Source organism: Oncorhynchus clarkii, chromosome 1 (genome assembly GCF_045791955.1).
Source record: "Oncorhynchus clarkii lewisi isolate Uvic-CL-2024 chromosome 1, UVic_Ocla_1.0, whole genome shotgun sequence".
Lineage (NCBI taxonomy): Eukaryota > Metazoa > Chordata > Actinopteri > Salmoniformes > Salmonidae > Oncorhynchus > Oncorhynchus clarkii.
The window spans coordinates 67,698,409-67,724,429 of NC_092147.1; the positions used below are offsets into that span (position 1 = coordinate 67,698,409).

At 42.2% G+C, this 26,021-nt stretch overlaps 1 protein-coding gene across 1 annotated transcript in view; it reads right to left on the bottom strand.

Annotated features, from left to right (window-relative positions):
- Positions 1-5,349: 5,349 nt before the first annotated feature.
- LOC139411150 (PDZ domain-containing protein 8-like) overlaps positions 5,350-26,021 on the bottom strand; it is a 64,849-nt gene continuing 44,177 nt past the window's right edge. Inside the window, exons 4-5 of the mRNA XM_071157035.1 lie at positions 8,611-8,773; positions 5,350-8,456 (exon numbers count right to left, since the gene is read on the bottom strand). Coding sequence (XP_071013136.1) covers positions 6,199-8,456; positions 8,611-8,773 — 2,421 coding nt within the window. The 3' untranslated portion in view covers positions 5,350-6,198. The remainder of the gene's footprint in view (positions 8,457-8,610; positions 8,774-26,021) is intronic.

Below are 26,021 nucleotides of genomic sequence, written 5' to 3' on the forward strand. Positions count from 1 at the left end.
TCTAATACAGAAATATGAAACAAATGGGGGTAGAGAGTTACTTCTATCTGTGTAGAAACTGACTTTGGATCAGATTCAACATCTCGAACAAGGCACTATGAGAACACTGCTTTAGTGTTTGTCATTCTATTTGTTGATTATAATTATATTATGATGAGATGGTAAATTATTTAGATATAAAGTATTACTTAGTCTATACAAGTTACTCAATACATTTGGAATGAGAATTTGTTAACTGCTTTGGACAAGGCAAATCACAATGTATGGGTTACATTTTACCTTGAAATTTGCCTTTTTTTCATTGATCCTACTAACGTGTTTTTACGTTGACATTCGATTTGAGGAAATACCTGAACTGAAACCTTTGAAGTCACAGAAAGTTATATCCCCAGAATCCAGTGTTGTCCTGGGTTGACTGCTTATGGCTATTTGCATGTTATACCACATAAAAAACACAGCATCACTCCAATATCATCCTCAGTTTCACCTTCCACATAAAAAAATGGCTAATGAAACACATTTCCACTGTAAATAATACATCAGCTCATAAAAAACATATTTTGCTTTTTTTATTTGTACATTTTGGAGCCATTTGAATGTGTGGAAAAGTAAGACTTATATTTGAGTGATTTTTGAATACAGATAAAATAATTTGATCTTTCTGTTTACCCTCAGCTCCATTTACAGACAATTGGAAACATATATCTTATAGGCTTTTCTTAGTGTGTGACTAAGATTCTTTTAACTTTCCCTATTGATATGACAAGCCATAAAATATACTGTGGTGAAAAGTAAACACATACGGACACAACTTTAGTTAGTTGTCTCTGATTAAACATCACCTTAAGGAGAGGAGAAATCCCATAAGCACTCTATCAGAGTCTAGATATCCACACCATTTAACTCCAAGGACAGTTCTAGTATGTTAATGTTGGTTTAGCAGAGAGAGAATATTGAGGTGATCAGTCTGTTTGGTCATGTTGTCTGTTAGTAAGAAAACACTCTCAAAGTTTTATCAAAGATACATGCACTGATTATTATTGTGTTTTAAGTACACTTTCCCAGTAGTGTTAATCCCTAAAATAAGTAGAAACTCAATGTATTTTCAAGCACTAAGGTTAAATTTTAGGTCCCAATCTTTACCAATTTTAATCTTAGTTAAGCTAATCCCCTGAGAGCATTAACTTTATTATATGTGAATTTATTGATCACTTCCAGGTCATCAAAAAAGTAGACCCTTTTTCTAGCTGTTTAACACACAATACAGAAAGCACAGCATACATTGTTTCTAAAATGAAATAAGAGTTTATTATATTGTCCAGCAGTGCATGCACATACACTGAGTATACCAAATATTAGGAACATCGTCCTAATATTGAGTTGCATCTTCCCCTTTTGCACTCAGAACAGCTTCAATTCGTCTGGGCATGGACTCAACAAGGTGTCGAAAGCTTTCCACAGGGATGCTGGCCCTTGTTGACTCCAATGCTTCCCACAGTTGTGTCAAGTTGGCTGGATGTTGTTTGGGTGGTGGGCCATCCTTGATACACAATGGAAACTGTTAAGCGTGAAAAACCCAGTAGCGTTACAGTTCTTGACACAAACTGGTGTGCCTGGCACCTACTACCATACCCTGTTCAAAGGCACTTAAATCTTTTGTCTTGCCCATTCACCCTCTGAATGGTACACTTACACAATCAATGTCTCAAGGATTTTAAAAAGAGTCCTTATTGAACCGGTCTCCTCCCCTTCATCTCCACTGATTGAAGTGGATTTAACAAGTGACATCAATAAGGGATCATAACTTTCACCTGGATTCATCTGGTCAGTCTGTCACAGAAAGAGCAGGTGTTCTTAATGTTTTGTATACTCAGTATACATACACACTTAAGTTTGAGGATTTGAATGGCTGACTGGGCCCTGGCCTGCACATGTCATTAGTGAATTTTGTGTGCAGTCAGTCACCAGTATTAATCCACAGCACAGGGCCATGAAGGGGCCCCTCCCTTTTCCCCACCCCCTCTCCTCTCCTATTTGTCCTGAAGCAGAAAATGAAAATAGACTCATCCACTATTCTGCTTTTTGTCAAAATCATGGTGATCTAACAGAAAAAGTCAGGCATACAAAGCACAGCTAATAAATGTCAAATATATATGTAATTGTTTGGTAAAGTGCATTTATTACAAACCATTATTTGGTTCTTCAAGCAAATCTGACATCTAGATATCCTGGAAATATGTAAAAATCTTTGAAAATACTTTAATGCCCTTGCCACAGAAAAGCACAATAACCCATATTCAAAATGTCAAATAAGATTGCATTTTGAAGTATATGGAGTGTTATTTGCCGAACCCTGGGTTTGCTGGATTGCAGGTCTGTTTGAATGGACACTCGAATGAGTTTCATTGTATATTAATGATATAAGCAAAATTGTCTGTGGTGGAGTTGACAGAGATAATTACCTGATAACTTCAATATTAGTTTTTTTCTCAAATGTATATTTAAATTCGCCACACCCTTAATGAAAATATTTTTATGTCAAGATGGCTACTATTCTGAGAGGTTGTCGTTATTTTGCAATACATTGTTGGGTCATGTAGGTTACATAATTGATTATATATTGTGGAGATGAATATATTTTGTTGTCATTTGTTTGGGTGCGAAATGTATTGCACACATGCACAAAAATGTGTGTGTGCTCATGTTGGTGTGTGTGCCTTCTGACATGTATGTAATTGGTTTGTGTGTATATCAAATACTTACTAACTGGTACAAAAAAACTAATGTTGACCTTTTATAATCTGGACTGGTTGTTTACGTGTAAAGTGTGCTGATTGTGTAATATATGTTGATACTCAGTGGGGATGGGAAACAAAAATAAATGTTGTATACTCTGGAAACGTGTTTGGATGGAATATGTTAACATTAGCATTGGATGTCCATTTATTTTTAATTTTTAAACAGTACATTCAACCAACCTAAATTTGATACATGTTTTTTTTAGTATGATTAATTGTTGTTGACTGAGGAGAAATGGCACTTATTCTTGATGTCTTCGAAGCAGTAGTGGGAGACATGAGGATGTTGGGGGAGGAGACTGAGGATAGGGGAGTGTCACCAGTTCCACATGTTTGAGACAACACATTCTAATCATCATGTCCATCTCACCACTGGGCTCCAATTACTTACCAGATGCTCAAACAATGATTTCCCATTCCACCAAGGAACTGTCAAATATAAACAATGATTTCCCATTCAACCAAGGAACCTTAACAGTTAAAAGACAGCCATCGGTCTTGTGCTATCTTTCCCTGTGTCTACAGAACAGGCCAGTGTGAGAGAAAGGTCATTAGACCAACGTAATGTTAAACTGACTGAGAAAATACCTTAAAGTCTTACAGTACCTTCAGAATGAGTTCAGTATTGCTTCATTCAAAGAGTATTTAGAGTAGGAACACACAGGAACTCAAATGGACTTCAGGTGAGCTTTTTTATTGAGGCCATGTACAATAGCGCTTCATCACATGATCCATCTCTAGAACCGTGTACAACATCCCTCTTACAAAAAAAAAAATCTGCAGCAGAAAGCCATGACACTATGTTAGTATACTGTGAATCGTAGGGAGAGACAGATCAGGAGCGTATGAATGGGTTTAGAGAGTACAGAGTTACAACAGCAGCAGTAGCAGAAGTAGCATGACAGCCCAAAATGTGTTTTTGTTTACTCTTCTCATCAGCTCAATTCCAGCCCAGGGGTCCCAAGTTACCTAACGGTCAGATACGGTTTTCTATGGAGAGAAACAACGAGAAATAGAAAACTGAAGAATCCTTTCCCGATTATCACTTTTGTCTTCATTTCCTACAAAAATATTGCACAACAATCTGAATATACAACAATTGAAGAGAGATCAACAAGTAGCAGCCAAGCCAGCTTCAACAAGAGCATCACGTCTATTGCACAGAATTTAGTTTAGCTTTCTTTCCCCCTCACCCTTTTTCTTCCATCTCCTGTCTGACCCAAAGAGCTACTTCACCATCTCTGGTCCTATGCTGAAGCAATGGCAGCACAGCCACAGAAACGCACTGTGATTTCAATGAGCCTGGTGAGAATAGAATAGGAGTCATAGGCTGTGTCGAAATCTTGCTTGCCTACTACTGAAACTGCATACGGTGTACTAATCGTACTACATACTATTTAGAACATACTGTTGAGTACAAACGTATGCAGTCAGCAACAAATATCAACATACTACTCATCCATACTGAGAAGGCGTCATCGAATGCGCGCTTGTTCCCCACCATGTAATATTTTTTGTAGAGCGTGCTCCTTATTCTGATTATCAGTTGTTCTCCAACAAACGTGGGTGTGAAAAGACAATTATCTTCCTCAATAGTGTGCAGCGTATTCTACTAGATAAAAAAGCTGAAATGAGTATGACATCCGGGCATTTAAAGTATACTAGATTTTCAACATTTCACATACTATAAAACATTGTTTTTTTTCGCATATTCAAACAGCCTACTATTTAGGAGTATAGCTATGGGTATTCGGGCACACCCGTAGTTAGTGATCCTATCCAGAGGCTTTGGGTCCCTTGAGAAGAGAATTACGCTTTCCTTATCCTAAAAGCAGAGCTTTTCCTTCTGTGCCTTACAACAGTTGTAATAGTTTTGTATGGAGTTTGTTTGTGGCCCTGTCATGATGACATCACTGTATTGGGGTAGAACAGTGGTTGCATTTCTGTAGAGGGTTTGTGCTGGACTGTATTTACACATACATAGAAATGGACATACATTCGTCCATAATTGAGAACAACTTTCAAAGGCCAAGAACTTTACACAATCACAGCCTAACTGCTCTGAGTATTTATCAAAATCAGACCCAACACCCGTCACCAAACCACATAAATAAAGACCGATATACATACAATAAAACAAAAAGAAATCCACGTGTTCCTGTATCTTACACAACAACACTCATCACAAAATTAACCAAATAAATGAATTTTCTGCCATAAATACATAAATACTTTGCATCTATCAATAAGAATTTGAACAGCAAGCATTTAGTCTCAAGTAACATGATCGGATAAAACCACCACCACCACCATATTTGAGTTGAGTTTTAGTTCAGGGTTATTATATCCATACAAATAAACCATTTGGATGGGGGGGGGGGCAAGACAACAGGTGTTTAATCAAATAACTTAATTAGAAACAACTATTACATCCCTATATCCCTTCCCCCAGAGAAAAAAGTAACAGAAAGAAATAACATGTACAGTTAATATGCTGGTTAAACAATGGGTCATATACATAGTCAAACATGTTTGGCCTCGGTGACCCACATTATTGCCCATTTCATTGAATTATCACATGAGCTTGTAGTTCCAGAACCTCCAAAAACTAAAAAAAAGAAGAGAAAAGTCATGGGTGACCTCAAAAACTTGATTATGCATTAATTAAAAGTACTCAAACAGAAGATATGACTGACATGAAAAGTACATCATCTGAAACAAAACACATTTCCATATGGTTGAGTATATATATATTATACAGTATATATTATACAGTATATATTATACAGTATATATATTATACAGTATATATTTTACACTAATATTTATTTCCTTGCCCAAAGACAATTTAGATAAAAACAGAACCATTTGCAATTTGCATAGCTCCTGCTATGGTGATCACATTTTGATTGTAATCTTATGCCAAATTTGAAAAGCGGTTGCTGTAACTTGAAGTGATAAAATATCGAACAGTTCCATTTAAAACATTGAATACAAACATTTAAGCAATAGGAAAATATGTTTTGTTTCAAGGTGCCTTGTAAGGAAAACAAATGAATTAACGTCAATAAAAGCTAAAATAGAATGGAATATTAATGTACAGTATGTTTTCAACTTTTATTGAATCCAAGCACTTACAGATTGACTTGGGAGACTGTTCTTAATGCCAATTGAAGCAGGTCACAATCTAGCTTTCCAGCTTCCCTTTAAAAGTATGACTAAGAAAACTAGAAAAAAAAAACAAGAATGAATCGCATGACCGATTGGTTTACAAAACAACAATTGCACCCTCACCAGACCACTTCAGATAATCTTCAGATGGTAACCTAAACCCCACCACCCCCAAAGAAAAAGATTCCAATGATTTTGTTGTAAGTCTCAAGCCCATGCCTCATCCTCTCTAGTGGAGCGCCTCTACACAAATCTGCTCCTCTGTGATGTCATCCAGCAGCTGAGCCTCCACTGGGCTGCATATGTCACTGTCATAAACCTCTGTCCCCAGTATTGCCTCCTCCAAGGCCCCACCCTTGGCCTGTAGGCCATGTGGCTCCGAGGGGGAGGTGCCGGCACTATCCACAGACTCCAGGTCCTCGATGCCTGCCCGGTAGTGGATCATGAGCAGGGTGAGAGCCTGGAGCCTCTCCCCAGACTTGGCCAGGGCGGCCGTGATCAGAGCCTTCCTCCGGGCGTCCCCAGTCTCCCTCTCCTCCTGCATCAGGGCGTTGTTGTGCTCCAGCTCCTGGTCGATCTCCTGCTGCAGCTTGTCCAGCATCAGCTCCAGTTTCTGCGAGCGCTCGTCGGTGGGAAGGCCCCGGTACAGGTCCCGGCCGATCTCCTTCACCGCGATGAATACACTGTCATCAAGTCCTCCCTCCCTCCTTACCAGCTTGGTGGTGACGCCGGCTGCATGCTTGGAGGGGCTGGCCCCGGCATAGGTTTCTGTATCGCTGCTCTCGTTGTCTGAGATGTCGGGGGTGTGCACCACGTCGGGCACAACGTCAGCCGCTTGCTCTGCCAGCCGGCTCTTGGGCACCTGGCGCAGGTTGAGCAGACGGGAGCCGGTGTTGATGATGTGGCGGCTGAGGCCTGTGGTGGCACGGTTGATGGTGGACTTAGCCTCCGGGTCGGCACTGCGTCGGTCTGTGGCGGCCACGCAGAGAGGGTGCTCGGCCAGGCACTTCTCCTGGCACTTCTTGTGGCAGACGTAGGAACAGATCATGCACTGGGAGGCAGCCTTGGTCCACACCTTCTTCTTGCAGTACTCGCACCAGGTGGGGTTCTGGAACTGGGTGTCCTGGAAGTTGTGGCGCACCTCCACCAGCTGCATGGTGCTGTAGGCCAGGTCATCACTGGGAATAGAGGAAGGCTGCTCCCTCTCCCTCTCCCTCAGCTCCTCGTCCGGCATGCTGGCCTTCTTCTCCCGCTCCGCCAGCCCGCCGCACGTCTCTGACTCTCCATCAGCCAGGTAGCTGAAGTTGAGGATGATGTCTCCGTAGCACAGCTTCTCGTTGAAGCCCTTGTGGGTGCTGAGGCTGCGCAGGGCGGTGCGGCTGACGCTGGCCCTGGGCTCTGGGGCTTCCAGCCTGAAGGTGTTCTGGTACTCAGATGAGGACGTGGACAGACACTCCAGGGCCACGTGCTCCAGTGTCAGGCTGACGTGGCCCAGACACAGAAGGCTGCCTAGCTTGAAGGGGTCTTTGCACCACAGTGCCACGTTAAGGTACTTATGGTTGCTTTCCACCTCTAACACCACAGAGGCATGGCCCCAGTGGGCCGTCCGGTTGCGGAACATGATCTCTGAGGACTCCCACATTGAGTGATCCTCCATGCTGTCTCGGGTGTTGATGGAGCTCTCAGAAACCTTGTCTTTGTCCTGCTTGCTGGGAGTGGAGGGGGGCGCTGGCGGCTCTTCGCAGGGTTCGGGTGGTTTGACTGCTGGCTTTGGTTCGGGCTGTTTCACAGGAGTCGTCAAAACACTGCCTTTGTCACCAGTGCTTCCTGTAGAGTGTGTTTGAGTCTTTTCTGGAGTTTTCTCAGCCCCGTTGGTAGCTTCACTCCCCTCCAGCAGACTTTGGGTTTCAGAAGAGGCGGACGTTAATTTAATGTGGGGTCTAGGAGGCACCGGCGGGCGAGTGGGTGGGGGTGGAGGGGGGCCGGTGGGGCGCTGTGGTCCCTCTCCTGGCTCAATGCTCTTGTGTGGCGAGGGCTTTGGTGTGGGTGGGGATCTGGCCGGCGACTGAAGCCCTGCCAGGTTCATTTTGCGGTTGAGGATGGGCGATATGCTGCCGAGGGGTTTTGAGGCCAGATTGGTCACAGTCCTTTTGGGGCTTTGGTTTACGGACAGGAAATCCTCCTTGGCCTCCGCGCTACTGCTAAGGGGGTTAGGCTTGGGGTCCACAGTCAAGTCTTCAAACTCACAGTCCATGTCTTTACTGTCGGCTATGTCGGCGAGTGTGGTGATGGGGGCCGGGTCCTCCTCATAGCCCCCCGGTGGAGGGATGAAGCTGGGCTCCTCTAGCTGGCCCAGCCCCTCCTGGAGGGCTCCCAGGCCCACGGTGGGACTCTGGTGACGCACAGGCCTCTCGTACAGGACCAGCACCCTGTCCCCCGCCTGCTTCAGCAGTTTGGGCACTTGGACAGAGGATGTCACTTTGACACCTGCCCGGAAGAAAAATAACATGTTAAAGTCATATTTATATACCAAAACAACATGCATTCCAGTGTTATTGTATGCTACTGATCTTAAGTCACTTCAAACATTCTCCGGGTTGCCAGATCATGCTAGTTAGGTTGCATGGCTTTAGGGTCTTACCTCCAATGGCGATGAGTCGATCGCCCCTCTGCAGGTCTGCCAGGGCAGCAGGAGAGTTGGGAGTGACCGTCTCGATGCTGACATGGACTGCGTCACCCTCACAGGCAGGGACGTGCCTGAACGTCATACCCACATTGCCAAAGGGTCCTTTGATCACCTCCGTCTGAAACACACACACACAGACAGAGAGAAACGAACACACATTAGAACTCTCAACTTAGCATCACTTTAAGCATGCTATCGATTTCAGAACAGTGAAGAAAATGCAGTAAGCCTTATCCTTTAGGCTACTCTGCCTTAAACCATCACAAAACCGTTAAATTGAAGAATGTTAACGGCAGCATACCCTTACAGCATACAAATATACAACAATATTAGACCTAGTTGAAGAAGTTCATTTCTAGACATTAAGTAAACACGCAGCTTCTTGTGAGGGCCTCCATTTATAGCAGAGAACTAAATGGTATATAAAGAGAGAAGACTAATGTTTCAGAACAAGAAGTCTGCCTCCACACTTCGGGTTAGATGACGGTAAAACACTGCATGCTAATTCGGAGATAAAGGAAGGTCTGCAATTATGGGTCAATTTCACCCCTGGAGTTTACCAGATGCCTCAATCACTGTCACAGCACATTGAGCACAAGTCACGTATCCCACCATGCACCTGTTATGATGTCGGGGCAACCTGCTTTGTCTCTCCCTGGGCCAATGCAACATGACAACGTGTTGCTATAGTGCAGTACTTCTAATGTAGAATCCCCCCCTCTTCTATGCAGATTCTCATAATAACATGTCATCATGGGACGATTCCAACTATCAAAATGGCATACACACCAACACAACTATAGAATTGTGGAGGAAGTTGATGTCTGTCAGATCTTGAATGTGAGGTCAAATGTGATGAGAGATTGATGGTTGTGGGAGGAGAGGAAGACGAGGGGATAGGTAGGAGGGGAAGTGGTCTGGGAGACAGAGGGGACTCAGAGAACCCAGAGAGACGGAGACAAACGACTGTAATTTCCCAGCTGTCATTTGTTCTAATTCTCGAGGAGGGCACTGATCGAGTTAGGGGCGGGGATGAAGAAGCAGATGATCTATACGAGTTGACAAGCAGAGGGTAGTTGATTCATTTGAAGCTGACGGATGATTTCAAACCTTGGATAAGAACCTTCAGAAGAAATTTGGCGATAAAGAGATCAGTCCAGAACCTAAGCTACATGTGGGTCTATCACAATGTGACACGGTAGGCAAGAACAGCTCATAAATGGTCTCTATTAAAAATGTTTCAGGTATTTTTACGACAAAAAAATATTTTACTGTTGCACAAACATTTGGAAATCAAACGATTGTGCAATCATACAGTATTGCTGATTATCTTGACTATGTTCACACATGGTTTAAAAAGACTTCCAGTACTATAGAAACACAACAAATAGTGTGTGAACCATAAAAATAGCCTGTAGGCCTCGTCACAATGGTGGCAACTGACAGGAATATGGTGTGGACAGCAGTTGTTCAGTCAGTCCTATTACCTGTCTCTAAATCCTGTAGACCAAGGAACCTGCCTTTTCATTTGAAACTTTCCTAATTAATTTAATGCAGGTCCCTGCCTCAAGGCTCAACCGGATCTGGCCACATTGCAACCCTTTCCTAGAATGCCCTAATTACATTTAAAAGCCAACAGGTGTTAGTGGGGAAACAATGAGGGCTGCAAAGCAAATAAAACACTTTAAGTTCACCCAACGATGTACAGCAGCTGTAAAGACATCAAAATGTGCACAAGAGCCTTTAAATCGTCAAGCTATTGCCATGTTAGGCTACATTGTGCACAAGTCAATGATGAAGAACACTGTGTATCTTTGAGTAGCCATTTGGTAGTGCCTCGTGAATAGCTGGCCCGCGCAAGCAATATTTGATTCTGAGTTCTGATATTAGCCATTTGGCTGCTGGCATATACTCTCTCACACAAAGCCAATTTTTCATATGTGTCAAAACTCTTCCATCAGAGTTGACAGCATGGTCTTGTCATAATTGAGCAGGAAACAATACATATATTGTATGTAGGAAAGTCAAAATATGGGGCACAATCTTGCCAAAGAAAACACATTTTTCCCCCTTTCTAATAGAAGAGGCCAGTGAGATTCAGAAGAGGGTCTGAAACCACTTACAGACAAATAAATAAAGCAATTCAAGCTCAACAAGTAGCTGGGCAGGAGTGAATATCAAGGGTGCTGCTGCTATTACTGAGGCTAATATCTTCTTTGTGCCAGGAGAGGAAACGCTGTGTGATCTAAACCCGAGGCTTTCATCTGAGGATGTCTGCCTCTGAAAGCATTGCACTCCACTTCAGTCGCTGGTTATGATGCATGTCAATCGCAAATCACACACAAGGCTGCGACTGACAAAAGACAATTGAACATCAGATCGAATGGCCTGCTATACACTGCTATAGTCACTAAGCAAATTCAATTGAGTGAAAACCATCAGCTGGACCCTCATGTGTTTCAGCATTCATCCTGAAGAAATACTGATCTCTGCATTAGCCATTCAGTCAGACACAAACCTAAAAAGCATTAAAACAAAAATGGTTTTCATGTTACTGCACCAGCAGTGAGTTATCAATACTTTGTGATAAAGCTCAGCAGGAGGGTTAGGCTTGATGCTCATATGTATGCCTTAAACAGATCTCCTACACATCCTATTCATCTGATAGGCCTGTCACCTCTTGAAGGCGCTCACTAGAACTACAGAGTAGCTAGTAAGACTAAACAAAAGAAGAAAGAGCGAATACTCTCTGTTATGACTGTTCTACAGCAACACCCTGAGAGAGACATCCTGTGTCAATGTCCCCGTTTTCCCCAAAAGTACAGAGGGGGCTTCATTATCCTAAAACGCTCACAGAGAGGCGTCATTGAGTGGCAATTATGGTTTACTTGCAAGGATGAACGCCGACTAAAGGGCAATTACGGAGGAGACGGTGGGAGCTGCGTAGGATTTAGCCAGGCCAATAACGTCAGGGAGCAGGTAAACCGGCCTCTCGCCAGGGCCGTGGCGTGCAGTGCCCGCTCCACATCAATTTACACCGCTGCTGTACACAGTCCCTAAAGATCAGAAGGTCTGGCCCACAGATGGCCTATCTGTCATTAGCTGAAGAGGCCACACACCTCCCTGAGGAAGAATATTCCTTCATCAGCATAACTGTCCCCTGGAGCTGGGAGTACAAGATGTTACCATTTTGCCTTGAGTGACATGTAAATGCAATGACATAACACTAGAAAGCTGTGCAGTTAGATGACGAAGTTGAGGGGCAGCAGCAATACATGGTATAATAAATCTATGCTTGTATCTCTAAGCTACAGCACTTCAAGTACTCATTCTGAAAAATGTTCACCATGCACTAAGCTATGCGGTGATCATATATTTTTCTGTAAAGGTAGTAAGTTTGGTGAGTCAACACCATTTATGACTAATACAACTCTACTGCATCCTTTGTTCATTTACTGTTCACAGGGTCCCATGTACACTACAGGAAGCATCACACTACAAACCACAATGCACCCACAAACACAATTGTATGCTCTGCTAAGCTAACACATTGCCTTTGAACAAAATGTATAAATACGTGACATGGTGCACTGCAATTGTAATGACAGGCCATCTGAAACTACAATTGGTGAGAAACAAATTACCCATGCAGCAGATGCCAAGATTTGAGCAAATATGCCAAGTGACATCAACGTTTGAGGTACATGGATGGTTTACTGCAGAGCGTGTGTGTGTGTGTGTGTGTGTGTGTAGGTGTTGAGGGACAGTCATTGAAGCCATTGTGCTGATAAACACAGCATCCTTGTGTATACACCTGTTGCTCGAGCGATGCCGCTGTCCAATCTGCCTCTTCCTCCACCCCCTGGGTCATCTGCATACGAGAGCAGAGTTTTTTGTGAAGTGCAAATAGTGCCCTCTCCCCTCCCACGTGATATGTGCACAACACTCACACATGGCGGACAAGATAGAGAACCCCTACTGAATTTAGTAATAAGACCACTACTCTCTCCCAGGTGCTCATTAAATGGAAAAATCCACCCCAAACCACTAATTCATATAACTTAGTGTTAAATAACACTATTATGTGACAATAATGTTTTGTGTGAACAAATGTTTCATTTTGTCATTATAATAAGGTGGGTATCAACATGTGAAAATCATTGTGGAAATCTGTTGCAGCTCAAGTCGACTACAAAACCCGCAATGCTACATGGGCCCGCTGCAAACGTAGCTATACACAATAATACCAAAGTTAATATCAGCATGTAAAGTAGCTAGTTAGCTGTAAAAATCACCTAAACAAACCGCACTATCAATTTAGTAGTCCACAATCTCACCATTTTCAACCTGCAGATCGATGCGCCACAGAGTGGAGTCTGATATTCGCAATGGCACAATGCAATGTACCCTGGATTGAAGAGGAAGACAAATAGGAGAAATGTGGTGGACCCTCTGTTAAATATTTTTTTTGAGGTAGGAATACAGCAAAAATATGATCAATGGATCCTTCAAGAGAAAACATTGAAATCTGACATGTATGATAGATGTTCTTGCATTCTAAAAGTCATATTCCTATTAACTTCCAGTGTAATGAGACTAACACAGTTCTACGTCATACCGGACAGATTTCTGCCTACTTGAACACCAATAGCTCAGATACACATGAACACATGAAATGACCCTGGGAATGGATCGAACATCGCACAGAGATGCACAAAAACAACAACAGTCAAAATGGGTGAATCGTTCATTTGGAGAATGTGATCCCGGTCCCACAGCTCTCCTTCAGTGTTACAGTTTAATGTTCACTGATGCTTCATTCAACTAACATAAGAGAAACCAGCATAACCTCTTAAAATATATTTTCAGCTTGACGTTAGTAATCGTTTCAGCTTGATGTTAGTATCCAAGTATTCATAAAAATAATGTGTGTCAGTAAACAAGTTTCTGATTATTAAGAAATCAGTGGTGGTCAGTGACGTTTAAGATGAGAGGACAATTTTTTTTTAATGATATTGGCCTTATTTCTATTACAACATATTGGATGACTGTCATTCATATTACATTCAACCAGCTCAATGAAACATAGATTGAATTTGTAGTAGCCTAAATCTGTTATGTTTTTCCCTGTTTCGCCATTTGCTTCCGTTTAAGAAACGTTTTACAACCGGCTGAATGAATACACCCCTAATCACATGCAAACACAGTTCACATTGATAGCAGCCACTTACAAACAGCATGATCATTTTGGCTGGCCGTTGTATAATTCCTTCTTACACCGACGCCCTCACCTCGCTCACCTTTACCCTTTGCTTGTGGTCTTCAGTGCACGACACATCAGCTGTCTGACCAGGCAAAAAAAAAAAAAAAAAACTTTCCAAGCCAAACCTTCACATCATAACCACTAACCTCTACAGGCAGCCTACATTGTTGTCACCATGTTAGCTAATGTCATAGTAAACATAGCTACTAGTAGTAACGCGTTAGTAAACCTGCTACAATCATGCAGTACAGTATACAGTCAGCAATCAGTTTTGCAGTTAAACCGGCAGGCCCCAGTGGCAATAAACCAATACAACCTTGACTTGGAAGAGTTCCAGTGTTGGATAGCCATAGTCAGCTAGCTAACATAACATCCTGCTCTGTTTGAGCCGGGTGTTTGAGTAGGCTAAACTAGCTAGCTGCATTCGCTAGCTAAGTGAACAAAATATAATTGTCTCTTGCTTCTCCATAATTTAAGAAACTAATTTGTTCAAACCAGTTCAACTATTGTCTTTCTCTTAGTCAACTACTCACCAAATTTTATACACTTCAGTGCTAACTAGCTGTAGCTTATGCTTGCAGTACTAGATTCATTCTCTGATACTTTGATTGGGTGGACAACATATCAGTTCATGCTGCAAGAGCTCTGATAGGTTTGAGGATGTCTTCCGGAAGTCATAATTAAACCTTTGGAAGGGGGTGAGAACCATGAGCCTAATAGGTTTTGTATTGAAGTCAAGGTACTCAGAGGAGGACGGAAACTAGATGTCCTCCGGCAACACTATGGTGCTGCAGTGTGTTTTAATAAATTATTTGATGACATGAATATATTTAGCATAGTTAAATTATAAAAAGGATAACCTTTTTTTATGTTTCACTTTTTATTTTTATGAATTTCACTGAGGATGGTCCTCCCCTTCCTCCTCTGAGGAGCCTCCACTGTAAGAAATTTAATAGACTGCGGATATAAATAATGGTGTTGAACAAAAACAGACCTGAAATTCAACTAATGAAAAACAATGGGTGCCAAAAAAACAAAAAAACTCCTTTCTACGGAACATTTATTTTTAAAGTTATTTTTTTGTGCCCTTGTACCCTCAAATTACATTGTTTTATTATTTTATGTGGGAGATTTATCTCAAACCTGAGCTGACGCGACAGAGTAATCTAGTTAACATTGACTAAGAGAACAGACAGCTCTTGGTTGCTTCTCACTGAGGAGAAAACAAACAGGCAGTGTAGCAACAGTGAATGGCCCAGATGTAAATAGCACAATTTACTGTCTATTTCAACAAACCTCTCATATCTGTGCTGCCTTGGAGAAGAAAATTAAAGGTTAATATGACTATTAAGCAGTTATCACTGCTTTAAATACACAAATCTGTAGCCCCATCCTACGCTTGAGTAAGAATACAGTCAGACATTTTCTTTGATTCATCACGTTATAGTATTTATTCAAATCTCAAAGACTTGGCCAGTACTGAAAAATGTATTCAATAGTTTGTAGATACTATGTGTCTGTGTATTCTTTGTTATTATGTAGCCGAACAAATTCATGTGAAATTCAATGACAGAGCAATGTTAGATAAGCAGCATGATAGATGTTCAATTGCAGCACTCCCTACTTCTTAAATGAAGGTCCATGTGTAGACAGACACCATGTTAGATGCTAGACTATAACACAGCAATATCATGACATTAGGAGGAAAAAGGTGCAAAACTAGAGAGGTTAGACAAAACATGCAAAACAAATGCTTGCAGTGATCTCACTATTCTGACATAAGGCAAAACATGTTAACGATACCAGCCCCTTCTTTTCCTACTGCCTCCAATTTTCCTTTTAATACTGTTTATAGGCCAAGTAATGCCACAGCCGTAGCTAAACCAGCTTCATCGATGCGCTGCTTGGGTGGTCCAAGGGGTTGCACGTGAGCAGAGCATCTGCCGGATGCTGGTTGGGGCAAACAAATCCTTTTCCCGGTCACTAGGCTGCCCAGTAATCTAATCTAATACCACATGTCAGATCGATTTGTGTATGGTTATAGGGTACAAGTCCCTGCGAGGCAGGCAGGCAGCAATTCGCTGCCATGTCCAATTAGTGGCACCATCGGAGGAGCCTTGGATGGCCACTGGCTATGGGGTCCACATGAGCACTGTTCAAGTTGATTAGCTCCTTTAGAAAAACACTTGGAAATCACAGTTGCAAATTTGAGGGCTCCTAAATGAAAAACCAGTAAATAAAACATGTTGACCCCAACCATTTGAAAGGTCTCCATTTGGTTTGGCTGGATTGGGCAGTTTTTTTGCTATATAGAATAGAATGTGTGAGAGATTGAGAGAGTGTGATTGTTTTATATGGCTGGTTATGGCTGCCTGTTTAACAGATTATTGTGTATCATAATGGAGGTTTCATAAATAATCTATTTGGGATACGAAGCAATGCAAGCTGGACTTTTAATTGAAGGAGAAAGCAAACACGTAACTGATATAATTATTGTTGACTGTCATGGTTGCCCTTTTCTCTTTTGTGAAAACTCAATAAAACTCTAAATCAGTATTACCCCATCTCCACCAGCCCACTTACAATTTCAACATCAGAATTCATTGAACCAATCAATGTTGTCATATCAGTAAACACTGAAATGAAAGTAGGAAAGCATGAATGGTCCTGATATCAATGACTCAAAGGTTAAAAAAAAAAAAATGTTTAAATGATGCAACCTATTCAGGATTAATTACCTTTGTTAGGTTATTATTTTTCAGAGTAAATAACTCAAGGACACTAGAGAAGCTTTAACCAAGTTTAATTCTTCCCAAAGGGTCGTCCCAGCTGTATTCAGACAGCCAAACATTTCTCACCATCACGGGTATATATATATCCCACTTAAGACACTCCTCTCGTTCTCACATCCATACATCTTAAGGTTCCACAGGAAAAGGGTAGTATACCCTTATTACTCCATTCAGGGGATCTGACCTGACCTCAACCCCTCCTTCGCCTAATTCATAGAGGTCCATCTGCTTCCCCTATAGCAATCCTTTGATCTCCTCCCTTCCACCCAGCACATTCCACAGCCACTCTTTCTACAGATCTCACTTCTTATATTCTATGGTTCTAATCTATCATTTCTTTTTTTTTATTTCGCCTTTATTTAACCAGGTAGGCTAGTTGAGAACAAGTTCTCATTTACAACTGCGACCTGGCCAAGATAAAGCATAGCAGTGTGAACAGACAACAACAGAGTTACACATGGAGTAAACAATAAACAAGTCAATAACACAGTAGAAAAAAAAGAAAAGAGTATTTAATATCACAATGTTCAAAGTTTAGCTGATTCCAACACCTTCAAAGAAAAAATAGCTGAGGGTAAGCAACATATGAAATGAGAGCATAAAGTGACACACCCTTGATGGGAGGAGACCAGATGAGGGCACGCTTTCCTCTGTTCTAAGAAGATCCCAATCTCCTTAGACTGGAGGGAAGTGAAGGGGACATTGCCCTGCGTAGGGTGCTGTCTTTCAGATGAGGCGTTAACGGGTGTCCTGACTCTTTGTGGTCATAAAAAAATCCCTTTTCACTTATCGTAAGAGTAGGGGTGTTAACCCGGGTGTCCAGACCAATTTCCCAACCTGGCCCCTTTCAATCATAGCCACCTAATGATCCCTCTGATTGGAATATACCACTCTCCACCATGACAGCAGATGTGTGGTGAGTGTTCTGGCACAAAATGGTTGCCGTGCATCACCCAAGTGGCTGCTACACATTGGTGGTGGAAGAGTTGAGTTTCTCCCCTTACAATGTTAAGCACTTTGAGCACCTACAGTAGGTGGAAAGAACCTATATAAAGTGCAAACAATTTTATTTCCTTTTTCTAATCTTTGACAAAGCTTGCGGTCAAATTTATGCTTGTGTTTGTCATCAAGAGGTTCTTTGAATTTTCATGTTGCTACTGTGGCTTATGATAGCAGACCGGCTTCAAAAGCAAGGGGACAAAGGAGTTGTTATGGAGACGGAAGCGAACACAAAAAATGGTGCTCGTCCACCCCCCCTTCCTAATTTGCACTTGCATATACAGCCTCCCTTGTAGGTTCTTCACCCACACGTAGTCCACTCAGGTCCGTTTATAGCATGTCCATTGTCCTTCACGCCCAAAGAATTATCTCTCATCAGCATCATGCTTGAACAGTTTTCCAAAATGGAAATAAAACCACCACCTCTCATATCAGCAATTTCCTTTCAAACAGCAAAGAGAGAGAGGGATGGCATGACACACTTTTTTTCTTTTCCTTATCACATTGGTATTTAATTCTTTCTTCTTCGTCCTTTGAGCTCCAATGTGCAGCTAGGATCGCCAGGTGCCACTCAGCTCTCTGGAACTTTTCAGGGCTTGCATCTCCTCAGCTTGCTTTTGGAACTGATTAGAGCCCGCAGGTAAACAGCAACACAGTGCATTCGTTTGGTCCAGCCACAGTATCAGTCTGGCTAACCACAGTGTATTAGAACATCTCCTGCCAACTAGCCCACAGCACCTCCTCCAGCACCAGTCTCTCCATTTGCCATTTTATTAGCCTTCTGTTTTGGGGCTGTACTTGTACTACACTTTGTGTGTACTATCAGTTTTGAACAGAGAAAATACGAACTGCAGCAGAATAAATTCTAAGAAATTACAATTACCATCAATTTATTTCAAACTGAATAAAGTTAAACAGAAGATAAAAACATGGACATTGTCAGATGGAATACAAAACTAAAGTACTCCTTCAGTTCATCTGAGCAGTTTGCCAACCTGTGTGATCTACTGTGTAGCCTAAGATTCATCTGCTTTGAGTCTAAGGGCTTATTTTCGGCTGGCGTTAGGGCGTCACTAGTGTCAAACGATCAAATCAAATCGTATTTGTCACATGCGCTGAATACAACAGGTGTAGACCTTACTGTGAAAAGCCCTTAACTATTTCTTGAACTGCATTGTTTAAGAAAATATTTACTAATTAAACTAAAGTACAAAATAAAATAAAAGTAACAAAATTACAAAACAATAACGAGGATATAGACAGGGGGTACCGGTGCCGAGTCAATGTGCGGAGGTACAGGTTAGTCGAGGTAATTTGTAAATGTAGGTAGGGGTAAAGTGACTATGCATAGATAATAGACCGGGTGGTCATTTGATTAATTGTTCAGGAGTCTTATGGCTTGGGGGTAGAAGCTGTTAAGGAGCCTTTTGTACCTAGACTTGGTGCTCAAGTACCACTTGCCGTGCGGTAGCAGAGAGAACATACTTTGATAAGGGTGGATGGAGTCTGATAATTTCTTGGGCCTTCCTCTGACACCGCCTAGCATATAGGTCCTGGATGGCAGGAAGATTAGCCCCAGTGATGTAATGGGCTGTATGCACTACCATCTGTAGCGCCTTACGGTCGGATGCCGAGCAGTTGCCATACCAGGCGGTGATGCAACCGGTCGGGATGCTCTAGATTGTGCAGCTGTAGAACTTTTTGAGGATCTGGGGACCCATGCCAAATCGTTTTAGACTCCTGAGGGGGAAAATGTATTGTTGTGCCCTCTTCACGACTGTTTTGGTATGTTTGGACCATGATAGTTCGTTGGTGATGTGAACACCAAGGAATTTGAAACTCTCAACCTGCTCCACTACAGCCCTGTCAATATTAATGGGGGCCTGTTTAGCCCTCCTTTTCCTGTAGTCCACGAACAGCTCCTTTGTCTTGATCACATTGAGGGAGAGGTTGTTGTACTGGCACCACACTGCCAGGTCTATGACCTCCTCCCTATAGGCTGTCTCATCGTTGTCGGTGATCAGGCATACCACTGTGGTGTCGTCAAACAAACTTAATGTTAGTGTTAGATTTGTGCTTGGCCATAAAGTTGTGGGTGAACAGGGAGTACAGGAGGGAACTAAGTACGCACCCCTGAGGGGCCCTGGTGTTGAGGATCGGCGTGGTGTATGTGTTGTTACCTTACCACCTGAGGGTGGCCCGTCAGAAAGTCCAGTTGAAGAAGGAGGTGCTTAGTTCCAGGGTCCTTAGCTTAGTAATGACCTTTGTGGGCACTATGGTGTTGAACGCTGAGCTGTAGTCTATGAATAGCATTCTCACATAGGTGTTCCTTTTGTCCATGTGGGAAAGGGCAGTGCTGAGCGCGATTGAGATTGCTTCATCTGTGGACCTGTTTCAGGCGGTATGAGAATTGGTGTGGGTCTAGGGTTTCTGGGATGATTGTGTTGATGTGAGCAATGACCAGCCTTTCAAAGCACTTCGTGGCTACCGACGTGAGTGCTACGGGGCGGTAGTCATTTAGGCAGGTCACCTTCACATTCTTGGGCACAGGGTCTATGGTGGTCTGCTTGAAACATGTAGGTATTACAGACTCGGTCAGGGAGAGGTTGAATATATCAGTAGACACTTGCACTGAGAACATGTCCTGGTACTCCGTCTGGCCCTGCGGCCTTGTGAATGTTGACCTGTTTAAAAGGTCTTGCTCACATCGGCTACGGAGTGCGTGATCACACAGTTGTCCGGAATAGCTGGTGCTCTCATTCATGCTTCAGTGTTGCTTGCCTCGCGTCACTGGGCAGCTCGCGGCTGCCTAGGTTTCCGTTTGTAGTCCATAATAGTTTGCAAGCCCTGCTACATCCGACGAACATCAGAGCCGGTGTAGTAGGATTCAATCGTAGTCCTGTATTGACACTTTGCCAGTTTGATAGTTTGTCTGAGTGCATAGCGGGATTTCTTATAAGCTTCCGGATTAGTGCCCCGCTCCTTGAAAGTGGCAGCTCTAGCCTTTAGCTCGGTTCGGACGTTGCCTGTAATCCATGGCTTCTGGTTGGGATATGTACATACAGTCACTATGGGGATGAAGTCATCGTTGCACTTATTGATGAAGCCTCAATGCCATTGGATGAATCCTGGAACATATTCCAGTCTGTGCTAGCAAAACAGTCCTGTAGTGTAGCATCATCTGATTACTTCCTTATTGGAGCAAGTTACTGGTACTTCCTGCTTTAGTTTTGCTTGTAAGCAGGAATCAGGAGGATAGAATTAAGGTCAGATTTGCCAAATGGAAGGGAAAGCTTTGTATGCTTCACTGTGTATGGCGTAAAGCTGGCCGAGAGTCCCCCCCCCCCCACTGGTTGCACATGTGACAATGCTGGTAGAAATGAGGTAAAAAGGATTTAAATTTGCCTGCATTAAAGTCCCCGGCCACTAAGAGCACCGCTTCTGGATGAGCATTTTCTTGTTTGCTTATGGACTTATACATCTCGTTGAGTGCATTCTTAGTGTCCACATTGGTTTGTGGTGTTAAATAGACAGCTACGAATTCTCACAAGGCACCCCCGACCTTCTCCATGTATCTCCGTCTTTTCTTCACACTAATGACAGGGATTTGGGCCTGGTCTCTGGGAAGCAGTATATCCTTCGAGTTGGACTTCCGGTTCGAAGTGAGTAATTGCTGTTCTGATGTCCAGAAGCTATTTTTGGGAGTGATGCACTGATATTACATTTTTGGCCGACACCTATATCCAATATTTTCCTTGCCAAAAAAAATGATACCAATAACCGATATTTACAATTTTTGTGGCCTTTTAAGCATTATAGTACAGTTAAATAGTTAACACACACACCTGGATGCACCAGTCTAAGGCACTGCATCTGTGCAAGAGGCGTCACTACAGTCCCTGGTTCAAATCCAGGCTGTATCACATCCGGCCGCGATTGGGAGTCCCATAGGGCAGAGCAAAATTGGCCCAGCGTTGTCCGGGTTTGGTCGGGGTAGGCAGTCATTGTAAATAAGAATTAGTTCTTAACTGACTTGCCAAGTTAAATAAAGTTTACACAAACAAACTAAAAAGTTATTTTGTTGGCATTTAGGTATGTTCCCATTACCAATAACGCTATTTGACGTGTCAGGACCTGAATATGACTGCACGTCACATAATAATTTAACCCGTTCATTGATTACACTCATATTTCATGTCACAATTCATCGATACATATGCTATGATGTTGGTAAAGTTGTCTCGCGCACCTACAGCGCTGGTCATTAAATAAAAGCTTGCTAGCTCATGGATGCAAATATTTTTCTTCCCCAAAAACAGCAAAATGACAATGTTTCAGTAGCTATCGTTAGCTAACTAACAATATAGCTAGGTGTCATCTAAAATAACCCTAATTTATAAGACAATTCTTATTTGATTAACGGTGGTCAGACCCATCAATATGAAGCCAGCCACAATAAGGATTAGCCACAATAGTGGACTTTGCAGTTAGCCTTCAATATAAAAGTATGGCATAATTCTACTCTTTGTATTCATTTGCATCACTATCAATGATATACTTTTAGTTTGAAAGCAAACCTCAAAATCCACTATTGTTCCTGATCCTTATTGTGCCTAGCTTCCCAACACATAACCTGGTCCGGTCGAGCCTCACTAGCCAGAAGAAGCTAGCTGGCTGCTTATAACATTAGCTTTGGGCAACAGGGTTAAGTAGCTGGCTAGCTATTAATTTTCATATTCTGAAGTTCAATTTCTATAGGCGAACAACAAGTGGCAACCTAGCTAATACTTACTCAAGTAAGTACAAGCGAAACTAAAGCAGGAAGTACCAGTAACTTGCTCAATAAGGAAGTAATCAGATGATGCTACTAAATCATTGCTAAGAATATTGAAAATGACTGCAGTTTCTACTGGGCCTTGTTTTCAGGCTGGTTGTATTGGTGCTAGCTAGGTACCAAGCTAAAGCTAGCTACCCCAAGAAGTTGCGGTCAAACAAATTATGCTTTATTACCATTGCGGTATTGTAAACAGACCGTCTTGCAGACTTTCTTGAACAGCTTTGACAGTGCTACTGCATCTTTTTTTGACACGCAAAGGCTTTCCATAGTATGTATGTCTGGAAGCTATTATATATATTTTTTTTTTATATATTTTTTTTTAACTAGGCAAGTCAGTTATGAACAATTTCTTATTTACAATGACTGCCTAGGAAAAGTGGGTTAACAGCCTTGTTCAGGTACAGAATGACAGATTCTTTACTTTGTCAGCTAGGGGATTCAATCTAGAAACCTTTCGGTTACTTGCCCAATGCTCTAAGCACTGTGTAACTCCGGTAGGGCAACATCTGAAAAATTGCACAATTGGTAGTGTGTATCGGTGCTGGACCAGTCAGCAAAAGCCAACATCACCCATGACAGAGAACAGTTGATTGTCAAGGGCAATGAATTCCATTATCTTGGCTTTAATGGATTTCGCCTTTGAGTTGTCTCGCTGAAATTTCCTTACTATTTCAAATGACTGCTCGACTTGTTGACTGCTCAAGCTACACAGCAGACATTGTGGGATAGGTTAGGAATGCTATTTTACAACAGAGAAGGTAGCAGCAACTTTATGTAAAAAATAAGTTACAAACAATGCAAAAAAATAAATACAAAATAGAAGTTGGTTAGGAGCACGTAAAACAGCAGCCATCGTCTCCGGCGCCATTATCCAAAGTGCTAATTTCAGGCAGCACCGACAGGGATATTTAAAACCAACCAAAAGCTGGTTTTAGCGGTACCACTGATGTTTTAGTTTTATTGGATTAAAAACCAAGCATAGCCTCCCCTCCTCTCAATGAAAGCTTTTTTTTTGTCTGCCCAATGCAATTGCAAAGTAGTCAAGACTGTCGATAAAGGGTTTGGCTTCTGTGACCACTTGGAAACAAATCTTAAACACCAAAGCTTCATTAAAATATCAAGTTTGAGAGGAGTAAAACTGAGCTGACATTCCCTTTTCATCTATGCATTGTAGGCAGGCCCACATTTTAGCTATGCAGGTCCCGTTTTGGATGTGCGTCAAACCCTCCATAGTCTGCTCTGTTTTAATATTACAGGGAAAATGATGGTGCCTTGAAGTGTGACAGACTATTTAAAACAAGTTGTTTCGTTTTGATTATAATTTTCTTTTTAGGCCTTATCAATAATTAATTTAATCTTGCTTATTGACAATGTTTGGCATGTCCATGCCAAAATGCAATTTAGATTGGACCTAGCCCCTATATCAGTGTGAATGCCATTGAAGCCACACAATTACTGAAAATTGGATCAAGTTAACCCATTTAGCAAAGATGGGATAGGTCTACCTTTTGTTATTTCATTTCTGTAAGTCATTTAACAAACTATTTTAGACTAACATTGGAATTTAAGTTGATTCCAAGGCAATACATAAAATACCATAAATACAGAACCTGAAGCAACCACATATTTTCACCATGGAGCACGTTCTGATTGGCCAGTGAGGGGCCAAGCCTCAACACAATCACAACTTGTTTATTCATCGAAACCCAGCCCTTTCGCGCCAATGCCAACAAGTGCGCCAACAATTGTGATTTCTGACACCCACGAACCTATAGCGCAACCGCCTACACTTAGATTTACTATTGCGTAAAGTTTGTTAAAAATAGAGCCGTAAACCAAAGCCAATTCCAACAAAAAATATCATTATACCAGAACTAATGAAACATCCTGGGACAATTCTGACATACAGCAGCAAATAACGTAAGGTAATTTGCGCTCTAATGAGCAACGCTGTCCAAGGCATCAGATAAAGCCATTCTGAGCACAATTGACAGGAAGTCAGTAATGCGGTTGGGGCGAGGTTCGTCATGCACACTATCGCCCGTCAATTCCGCCTTCACTGCTGCAAGCCCCCTTCCGATGTGAATTGATTGTAAATATAATGATAACCAGCCGACGAGATCTGGTGCCCGTTTCTTTAATATGTTACCACCTTGCAGACACACAGCTGTAAACAGGATTAGAGTGGGCCATTTAAAAATCTGCCACACCTACAATAGGAGGAAGGGGCTGATAACTGTCACACACTGTGGCAGCCAATTTGTTTGCTATGTAACAGATTGAGGTGACAGCAGTCCCCAAAATGGCTAGATCATCAAGCCCACTGGGTTGAGAAACAAAGTATTTCACCAGCTTTTGAGAGCATTGAATCATGTCAATATGTTTTCCACATGCATTTCCTAACCATTAGTATGTGTCAAAAGGCATTTTGTCCACTGAAAGGTTACCTACACTCAGTGGTCAGTTTTTTGGTACACGACCACGTTCGCGAAAATGGTTCGCTCCTACAGAGAGTGAGTCAAATGGCCGTGGCATGCCATATACACTACCAGTCAAAAGTTACTCATTCAAGGTTTATTCTTTATTTTTACTATTTTATACATTGTAGAATAGTGAAGACATCAAAACTATGAAATAACATGGAATCATGTAGGAAAAAAAAGTGTTAAACAAATCAAAATATATTTGATGTTTTACATTCTTCAAAGTAGCCACCCTTTGCTTTGACAGCTTTGCACACTTGGCATTCTCTCAACCAGCTTATTGAGGTTGTCACCTGGAATGCATTTCAATTAACATGTGTGCCTTCTTAAAAAAGTTCATTTGTGATAGAAGATGACACTATTTGGTAAAAGTTCATATGGAAAAAACACGTCACATGCACCGAAAACAACAGGTGTAGGTAGACCTTACAATGAAATGCTTACTTACGAGCCCCTAACAGTGCAGTTTAAAAAAAATACAGATAAGAATAAGAGATAAAAGTAACAAGTAATTAAAAGAGCAGCAGTAAAAAAAATAACAATATATACACGGGGGGGTGCCGGTACAGAGTCAATGTGCGGGGGCACCGGTTAGTTGAGGAAGTATGTAGGTAGAGTTATTTAAGTGACTATGCATAGATGACAACAGAGTGGCAGTGGTGTGGAGAGGGAGGGGGCAATGCAAATAGTCTGGGTAGCCAATTGACTAGATGTACAGGAGTCTTAGGGCTTGGGGGTAGAAGCTGTTTTAGAAGCCTTTTCAAACCTAGACTTGGCGCTCCGGTACCGCCTGCCGTGCGTTAGCAGAGAAAACAGTCTATGACTAGGGTGGCTGGAGTCTGATAATTTCTTGGGCCTTCCTCTGACTGATAGAGGCCCTGGATGGCAGGAAGCTTGGCCCCAGTGATGTACTGGGCCGTATGTACTACCCTCTGTAGGACCTTGCGGTCGGAGGCCGAGCAGTGGCCATACCAGGCAGTGATGCAATCAGT